This window comes from Nerophis ophidion, linkage group LG25 (assembly GCF_033978795.1).
Source record: "Nerophis ophidion isolate RoL-2023_Sa linkage group LG25, RoL_Noph_v1.0, whole genome shotgun sequence".
NCBI lineage: Eukaryota > Metazoa > Chordata > Actinopteri > Syngnathiformes > Syngnathidae > Nerophis > Nerophis ophidion.
In genome coordinates, this window is record NC_084635.1 from 4,768,420 (window position 1) to 4,778,419 (window position 10,000).

Consider the following 10,000-nt stretch of genomic DNA (forward strand, 5'->3'; position numbering starts at 1 on the left):
AACTTCATTTTTTTTTTTTGCAAATATCAGCTCATTTGGCATTTAATGCCTGCAACATGTTTCGAAAAAGCTGGCACAAGTGGCAAAAAAGACTGAGAAAGTTGAGGGAATCTCATTAAGCACTCCAGTACTCTGGAATGCCCTCCCGGTAACAGTTCGAGATGCCACCTCAGTAGAAGCATTTAAGTCTCACCTCAAAACTCATTTGTATACTCTAGCCTTTAAATAGACTCCCTTTTTAGACCAGTTGATCTGCCGTTTCTTTTCTTTTTCTTCTATGTCCCACTCTCCTTTGTGGAGGGGGTCCGGTCCGATCCGGTGGCCATGTACTGCTTGCCTGTGTATCGGCTGGGGACATCTCTGATCCGCCTCCGCTTGGGATGGTTTCCTGCTGGCTCCGCTGTGAACGGGACTCTCGCTGCTGTGTTGGATCCGCTTTGGACTGGACTCTCGCGACTGTGTTGGATCCATTATGGATCGAATTTTCACAGTATTATGTTAGACCCGCTCGACATCCATTGCTTTCCTCCTCTCCAAGGTTCTCATAGTCATCATTGTCACCGACGTCCCACTGGGTGTGAGTTTTCCTTGCCCTTATGTGGGCCTACCGAGGATGTCGTAGTGGTTTGTGCAGCCCTTTGAGACACTAGTGATTTAGGGCTATATAAGTAAACATTGATTGATTGATTTATTGATTATTTGGAACATCCCATGGGTGAACAGGCTATTTGGGAACTGGTGGGTGACATCTGCGATGAGGTGGCGACATGTCCAGGGTGTAAACCGCCTTCCGCCCGATTGTAAATGAGATAGGCACCAGCGCCCCCCGTGGCCCCAGAGGTAATAAGTGGTAGGAAATGGATGGTGGGTGCCATGATTGGGTATAAAAGCAGCTTCCATGAAATGCTCAGTCATTCACAAACAAGGATGGGGTGAGGGTCAACACTTTGTGGAAAAAAATGCGTGAGGAAATTGTCGAATAGTTTAAGAACAACATTTGTCAATGAGCTATTGCAAGGAATTTGAAGATTTCACCATCTAGGTTCAGAGAATCTTGATAAATCACTGCACGTAAGCGATGAAATTACGGACTTTCAAATCCTCAGGTGGTACTGCATCAAAAAGCTACATTAGTGTATAAGGGATATCACCACATGGGCTCAGGAACACTTCAGAAAACCACTGTCAGTAACTACAGTTGGTCACTACATCTGTAAGTGCAAGTTAAAATTGCACTATGCAAAGACAAAGCCATTTATCAACAACACCCAGAAACGCCGCCGGCTTGGCTGGGTCCGAGCTCATCTAAGATGGACTGATGCAAAGTGGAAAAGTGTTCTGTGGTCTGATGAGTCCATATTTTAAATTGTTTTTAGGAAATTGTGGATGTCGTGTCCTCTGGAACTAAGAATAGAATCATCCGGATTGTTACAGGCGCAAAGTTCGAAAGCCAGCATGTGTGATGGTATGGGGGTGTATTAGTGCCCAAGGCATGGCTAACTTACACATCTGTGAAGGCACCATTAATGCTGAAAGGTACATACAGGTTTTGGAGCAACATATGTTGCAATCCAAGCAACGTTATCGTAGACGCCCCTGCTTATTTCAGCAAGACAATGCCAAGCCACGTGTTACAACAGCTTCATAGTAAAATAGTGCGGGTACTATACTGGCCTGCCTGTAGTCCAGATCTATCTCCCATTGAAAATGTGTGGTGCAATATGAAGCTTTGAACAATTTAAGCTGTACATTAAGCAGGAATGGGAAATAAAAGCTTCAAAAATTGGGCTCCTCAGTTCCCAAGTGTTTTTAAAAGGAAAGGCCATGTAACACGGTGGTAAAAATGCCCATGTGTCAACTTTTTTTAAATGTGTTGCTGCCATTTAATTCTAAGTTACCTAAGAAACCATTAAGTTTCTTGTCTTTGCAGTCTTTTCAATTAAATATCGGTTGAAGAGGATTTGCAAATCCTTGTATTCTGTTTTTATTCCCGAATTACACAACGTGCCAACGTCACTGGTTTTGGGGTTTTGTAGAATTTACGGTACATTGAGTCCCATCACGTATCTGTTGAGAAAACATGACGAATAGTTCTGAGAACCTTCCCAAGGTCCTGTCGGTGGAGCTTGCCACCCTTCGGAATGCCTGATTTAGTCGGGATAAAATGGAACCGAGTGATGTTGATAATGCCAAAGCCTGTTTGTGTCCATGGCAGTAATCTTGGGTAATCCAGCCTACTTCTCAGGTCCAGATATCAATACCGTGTTTGAGAGCCGTGGGGCGGATCCTCACCGTCATGCTCGAGGAGACTATAGTGCAGGGGTAGGGAACCTATGGCTCTAGAGCCAGATGTGGCTCTTTGGATGACTGCATCTGGCTCTCGGATAAATCTGAGCTGACGTTGCTTAAAACGATAAGTAATGAATAATTCCACTTGTACTCACAGTGTTAAAAATAACGTTCAAAATATAAAACATTCTCATGCTTTTTTTATGTTCAAGAAGTTGCGTTAATGGTAAGAAGTAATTTATCTATTATTGGTTAGTGTGGGGTTTGAACCTCCTGGGGGTTCTTCAGACCACCAAGACCCTGTTTTAGGGTTACAATATTGTTTTATTTTATTTTTCTCTCAGTTGCTTTCCAGCAATTGTCTTTTTTTCTTTCGTCCTCAATCACGCTCTGGCTCCAGCCCCAACCCCATCTCTCCTCCTGGCGACAGGTGATTAAATAACAAGGCCCAGGTGGGCTGTCTACGCACCTGTCGCTGATTTTGAGGTCGGTCCTGGCAACATCCTGCTTTGCTGCAGGCCACGCCCCCTCCACAGTTAACTTCAGAATAACAATGTTCTTTACAAAGAATAGGAGACCTATTATACTCTGGAAATGTTGGTCTTACTTAAAAATGCACGCGTTTATTTGTGTTCAGTGTTAAAAAATATATTATATGGCTCTTAGGGAAATACATTTTAAAATATTTGGCTTCTTGGCTCTCTCAGACAAAAAAGTTCCCGACCCCTGCTATAGAGGCTACCTCTATGTTCTTTGCTTGAAAAAGACTTGTACACAAGGAGCGCTGTTTTGAAAGTCTATTATGCGAGAAACGGGAATCCGGCGCACTGACCTAAGCGCTGGAATATTGTGGTAGTGTTTCCCGGTTCTCGTCAGGACTCGAGCAGCAGCGTTCTGGTTTACTGCGGCTGATTTACAGCTGGTTTAGAGAGCCCAAGGGAAAAATGAATGACCATGAATGAACACGTGGAGTTAAGTTGAAATAACTAAGGACATGTTTTATATTCTAGTTTCTTCAAAATAGCCACCCGTTTGCTCTGATTTCTGCTTCGCACACTCTTGGTATTCTCAAGATGAGCTTCAAGCACACCTGTGAAGTAAAAACCATTCCAGGTGACAGAGGTGCGTAGAGTAGCCAGAAATTGTACTCAAGTAAGAGTACAGTTACTTTAGAGATGTATTACTCAAGTAAAAGTAAGAAGTAGTCACCCAAATATTTACTTGAGTAAAAGTAAAAAGTATGTTGTGGAAAAACTACTCAAGTACTGAGTAACTGATGAGTAACCTGTTTGTTTAATGATTACGGCAACAAATAATGCACAAAAACATAAAAATAGCAATGAGCAAATTCAGAGCCAGGAATATATCTTAAGCAACTAAAACAATAATATATATTAAATAATAATACATTAAAATAAGAAAAATTAAGTCAAATTGAGCCACAATAACTTAACAGCACCATAGGCTCAGTAGGCATTTATTGATTGATTGATTGATTGATTGAAACTTGTATTAGATTGCACAGTACAGTACATATTCCATACAATTGACCACTAAATGGTAACACCCCAATAAGTTTTTCAACGTTAATCAATTACTTAATAAATGACCAAGTCGAGGTGATCTACCTCATATATACATACACACACATATCATATATATATATATATATATATATATATATATATATATATATATATATATATATATATATATGTATATATATATATATATATATATATATATATATATATGTATATATATATATATATATATATATATATATGTATATATATATATATATATGTATATATATATATATATATATATATATATATGTATATATATATATATATATATATATATATGTATATATGTCTATAGTATATAATTTAGTTATTTATTTTGCCGTTTTTGTTGACATGTTGAAGGTGTTTTAATGAATATACATGCATGTTTAACATATAGATTCCTATCTTTCATGAAGAATATAAGTTGGTGTATTACCTGATTCTGATGACTTGCATTGATTGGAATCAGACAGTATAGTGCTGATAATGTCCACGTTTTCAAATGGAGGAGAAAAAAAGTTCCTCTTTTCTGTCTAATACCACATGAAAGTCGTTGTTTTTTGGCATCTTATTTGTCCAGCTTCCATATTTGTTTTTATACACTTTACAAGAAATACATTGGCGGCAAACTCCGTAGCTTGCTAGCTTGTTAGCGCTGGCTTTCGGAGACTCTTATTTTGTTAATGCAGGCGCGAAGGAGCGGCACTTTTATTGTGAAGACAGGAACTGTGCGATCAGTCTTTAGGCTTTTGACGGGAAGTACGGTTGAAATAAAAAGTGTCTTTTTTCCTTTACACTTTTGATTGATTGATTAAAACTTGTATTAGTAGATTGCACAGTACAGTACATATTCCGTACAATTGACCACTAAATGGTAACACCCCAATAAGTTTTTCAACTTTTTTAGGTCGGATTCTACGTGTCACGGTTTTGTGACCGCCTTGCTCTGTTTGATTGGTCCAACGTCACCAGTGACTGCATTTGATTGGTGAAACGCAGGCATGCGTGGATTCTACTTTGAATGCGTGTCTGACAAAATCAAAACAAACAAAGCGTGCATTAACAGATCGATAAAATAAAAGTAGCGAGTAGCGACCTGATTGTAGATAAATGGAGCGGAGTAAAAGTAGCGTTTCTTCTCTATAAATATACTCAAGTAAAATTGCATAAAAACTACTCTTAGAAGTACAATTTATCCCAAAAGTTACTCAAGTAAATGTAACGAAGTAAATGTAGCGCGTTACTACCCACCTCTGCCAGGTGACTACCTCTTAAAGCTCATCGAGAGAATGCCAACAGTGGCTATTTTGAAGAAATTAGAATATAAAACATGTCCTATGTTTTATTTCACCTTTTTTTGTTAAGTACATAATTCCACATGTGTTCATGCATAGTTTTGATGCCTTCAGTGACAATCTACAATGTAAATAGTCATTAAAAATAAAGAAAACACATTGAATGAGTGCGTCCTAACTTTGGCCTGTACTATATATATATATTTTTTTTAAATTATTCCGATATTTATTTTCTTGCTTACGGAATATTCCATGGCAGCGTCTCCCAGGGTGCAAAAAAGTGGGTTTTGTTGTCGATCCACTACAGCAGTGGTCCCCAAACTTCTTGTAGCTGCGGACCGGTCAACGCTTGACAATTTGTCCCGCGGCCCGGTGGGTTTTTTATTTTATTTATTTATTTTATTTTTTTTCACTTTGTCATGAAAAAGGGAGGTTTTTTTGGGGGGGGGGGGGGGGGGTGCACTAATTGTAAGTGTATCTTGTGTTTTTTATGTTTTAATAAAAAAAATAAAAATAAAAAATAAAAATTTCTTAAAAAATAATTAAAATTAATAAAAATTATTCTGCGGCCCGGTACCGATCGAGCTGCGGTCCGGACCACTGCACTACAGGACTGCTTCTAAAAATGCCTCGAAAATGTGGTACATAACGGTCTGTTGCATGTTTCAAACATAGCAAAACGCCACAGTTAAGAGCATAATAACCCTCTGCATAGTGTTATCAGTAGCCAGAGGAGCCTGTTCAGTTCTAGACTGCTTCATCCCAAGTGCAGGACTAATAGACTCAAAAACTCCTTTGTCCCACACGCCATTAGACTGTACAACTCCTCTCTGGGGCGGGGGGGTATTAGGATGACAGGGGATGCAAAACAATAACAGTGCAATACGTTTTCATAACATGGTCACTACTGCCTACTTTGTCTTGTTATATTCTTATTTTACTGTTATATTGTTATTCCCATTGTTGCTCTTTAGTTTTTATTCTTACTGTAATATTTCTGTATTTTGTTTCCGTTTAAACCCCCATTATTTACTTTTTACTTTTATTCAAATTGATCTCAACTCTGTACACTGCTGCTGGAATTTTAATTTTCCTGAAGGAACTCTCCTGAAGGAATCAATAAAGTATTATCTATCTATCTATCTATCTATCTATCTATCTATCTATCTATCTATCTATCCATCTATCCATCTATCCATCTATCCATCTATCCATCTATCCATCTATCCATCTATCCATCTATCCATCTATCCATCTATCCATCTATCCATCTATCCATCTATCCATCTATCTATCCATCCATCCATCCATCCATCCATCCATCCATCCATCCATCCATCCATCCATCTATCCATCTATCCATCCATCTATCTATCTATCCATCTATCTATCCATCTATCCATCCATCCATCCATCCATCCATCCATCCATCCATCCATCCATCCATCCATCTATCCATCCATCTATCCATCCATCTATCCATCTATCTATCCATCCATCTATCCATCCATCTATCCATCTATCTATCCATCTATCCATCTATCCATCCATCTATCTATCCATCCATCTATCCATCTATCCATCCATCTATCCATCTATCCATCCATCTATCCATCTATCCATCTATCTATCTATCCATCTATCCATCCATCTATCCATCCATCTATCCATCTATCCATCTATCTATCCATCCATCTATCCATCCATCTATCCATCTATCTATCCATTTATCTATCCATCCATCTAGCCATCTATCTATCCATCTATCTATCTATCCATCCATCCATCTATCCATCTATCCATCTATCTATCTATCCATCTATCTATCCATCTATCCATCCATCTATCCATCAATCTATCCATCCATCTATCCATCAATCTATCCATCCATCTATTCATCTATCTATCTATCTATCTATCTATCTATCCATCCATCTATCCATCCATCTATCCATCTATCTATCCATCTATCTATCCATCCATCTATCCATCCATCTATCCATCTATCTATCCATCTATCTATCCATCTATCCATCCATCCATCCATCCATCCATCCATCCATCCATCCATCCATCCATCCATCTATCCATCTATCCATCTATCCATCTATCCATCTATCCATCTATCCATCCATCTATCCATCTATCTATCCATCCATCTAATAGCAGTAAATGAGTGTTTCCATGGTGAAAGACACGTAGTACACACAAACCTCATTTAAATCAGGCGGTCTGTGCCACTTTTTGTACCCGCAGTCTTACTAGATCACACACAACATGCCTACTAATATTACATACATTTCCATAGTTTGCACAAGTTTAGCGTGCAAGAGTGCAAAACTCCACCAAGCCTAATTTGCCCAATATTAATGAACCCCTTGAAAATTGGGATAGTGACTCAGATCAGGCTTTTCCGTGGCTTTGGTATTAATCGCTAGTGCCTGACAGACCGGGACAAATAAAGATATGTCTGTTTCTCCCGTCATGCTCAGCTGCATTGATTTTTTATTTTTTTTTCTTCTCCTTTGTCTCGGCAGGATTTACGAGCGAGTTATAGACCCGCCTCAGATGGATCTCACCCCGGGCAGTGGAGTCTGGCTGGGACAGCACGGCCACAAGCACGGCTTATTCAAGGTGAGACCCGGAAGATGATGCCCACACGGCCGGGAGATTTAAACGTGCTTCACATGTAAAGTCGCCCGGGATAATTGGCCGGATTTGCACTAGGCTGAGAAGCGGAATGGCGGACTAGTTTTTTTCAACCTATTTAGGAGCCGAGGCACATTTTTGTTCATTGAAAAAATGCGGAGGCACAGTGGAAAACATAAAAAAAACTCAGTCCTTGATATTGATATTAACATTCCTCTTGTGTTAGCTTTCTTTTACCATCTCTTATGTTAACGGGTCGGTTTTGACCCATGTTTTAAATCAGCTGTAAAATACACTAAAACAATTATCCATCATCCAATTTGTTTCTCATCTCTTGGTTACCTTGTTAAGCTTCCTTATCCTTGAAAATATTGGTTTTAATATTTTTGGTTTGGGCCATTGGGCCTTTTTTTGTCAGTATATCCCTCCATTTCAATTTTTAAAAATGGTAAAACGAACCTCAAGAGAATCATATAAATAAAAAAAGGTTGTTGTGTTACCTAACTATTACTAAGGGGTATTAGAACACATCTCTTAAATAAATAAATATTTTTTCATTTTAAGAATTTTAACTATAGTAACATCTATGGTGTTACGGGTCAATTTCGACCCATATATATTTACTTCAAGAAAAAGGCTAAAAAGTATTTTTTTCAGCAACAGAAATCCAACATCAAACAAACAACCAATCAAGCAAATGAAACCAAGAGAAATAGATTACTAGTTCCAAAACTAATAAAAAAACAAAATCAGAGTGGCAAAAAGTGACACTTTTAGTGTCCGTCTTTTGTTTGTTTTTGTACAGGATAACAAGGTAAAATGAGAATCCACTAAAGCTCACATGATTGGGAGAGGAGCTGGCTGTCAGTGTGTTCAGTTTTGGCTCTTATTATTGCTTTATCATATTATTTTTATAACCGGGTCGAAACCGACCCTAACAACACCAAGGGCATAATTTCTACCAGAGCATTTTATAATTTAGTGAAAAAAATTAAAATGTTTTATTTTGTTGACAAAGAGGTTCCTGACAAAGTCAAAAAGCTTTGATGCAAAAAAAAATAAATGTATGTGGTGTTTTTATGCATTTAAAAACTAAAACGGGTCGGTGCCGACCCTAACACAAGACGAAGGTTAAAAAGTCACTGTTGCAATTGTTGGATACGAAATCCAAACCATAACCAACCATAGCTCTTGTCTCAAAGTATCAATCAATCGTCAATCAATGTTTATTTATATAGCCCCAAATCACAAATGTCTCAAAGGACTGCACAAATCATTACGACTACAACATCCTCGGAAGAACCCACAAAAGGGCAAGGAAAACTCACACCCAGTGGGCAGGGAGAATTCACATCCAGTGGGACGCCAGTGACAATGCTGACTATGAGAAACCTTGGAGAGGACCTCAGATGTGGGCAACCCCCGCCCCTCTAGGCGACCGAAAGCAATGGATGTCGAGCGGGTCTAACATGATACTGTGAAAGTTCAATCCATAGTGGCTCCAACACAGCCGCGAGAGTTCAGTTCAAAGCGGATCCAAGACAGCAGCGAGAGTCCCGTCCACAGGAAACCATCTCAAGCGGAGGCGGATCAGCAGCGTAGAGATGTCCCCAACCGATACACAGGCGAGCGGTCCATCCTGGGTCCCGACTCTGGACAGCCAGTACTTCATTCATGGTCATCGGACCGGACCCCCTCCACAAGGGAGGGGGGGGACATAGGAGAAAGGAAAGAAGCGGCAGATCAACTGGTCTAAAAAGGAGGTCTATTTAAAGGCTAGAGTATACAGATGAGTTTTAAGGTGAGACTTAAATGCTTCTACTGAGGTAGCATCTCGAACTGTTACCGGGAGGGCATTCCAGAGTACTGGAGCCCGAACGGAAAACGCTCTATAGCCCGCAGACTTTTTTTGGGCTCTAGGAATCACTAATAAGCCGGAGTCTTATTAGTCAAAGTAGCTGTCACCACCTGTCACATCACGTCATGACTTATTTGGATTTATTTACCATGAATCTATTAATGTGGACCCCGACTTAAACAAGTTGAAACACTTATTGGGGTGTTACCTTTTAGTGGTCAATTGTACGGAATATTAGATTAGATTAGATAGTACTTTATTTATTCCGTCAGGAGAGTTCCTTCAGGAAAATTAAAATTTTCAGCACAATCCATTCAAGATCGGACAAACCTTACAGG

General features: G+C 39.2%; 1 protein-coding gene across 1 annotated transcript in view; it reads left to right on the forward strand.

Moving 5' to 3' along the window:
* The window catches only part of LOC133543114 (protein kinase C-binding protein NELL1-like), an 881,729-nt gene that overhangs the window by 273,138 nt on the left and 598,591 nt on the right, over positions 1–10,000 (forward strand). The window contains exon 5 of the mRNA XM_061887562.1: positions 7,693–7,789. Within this exon, the coding sequence (XP_061743546.1) occupies positions 7,693–7,789 (97 nt within the window). The remainder of the gene's footprint in view (positions 1–7,692; positions 7,790–10,000) is intronic.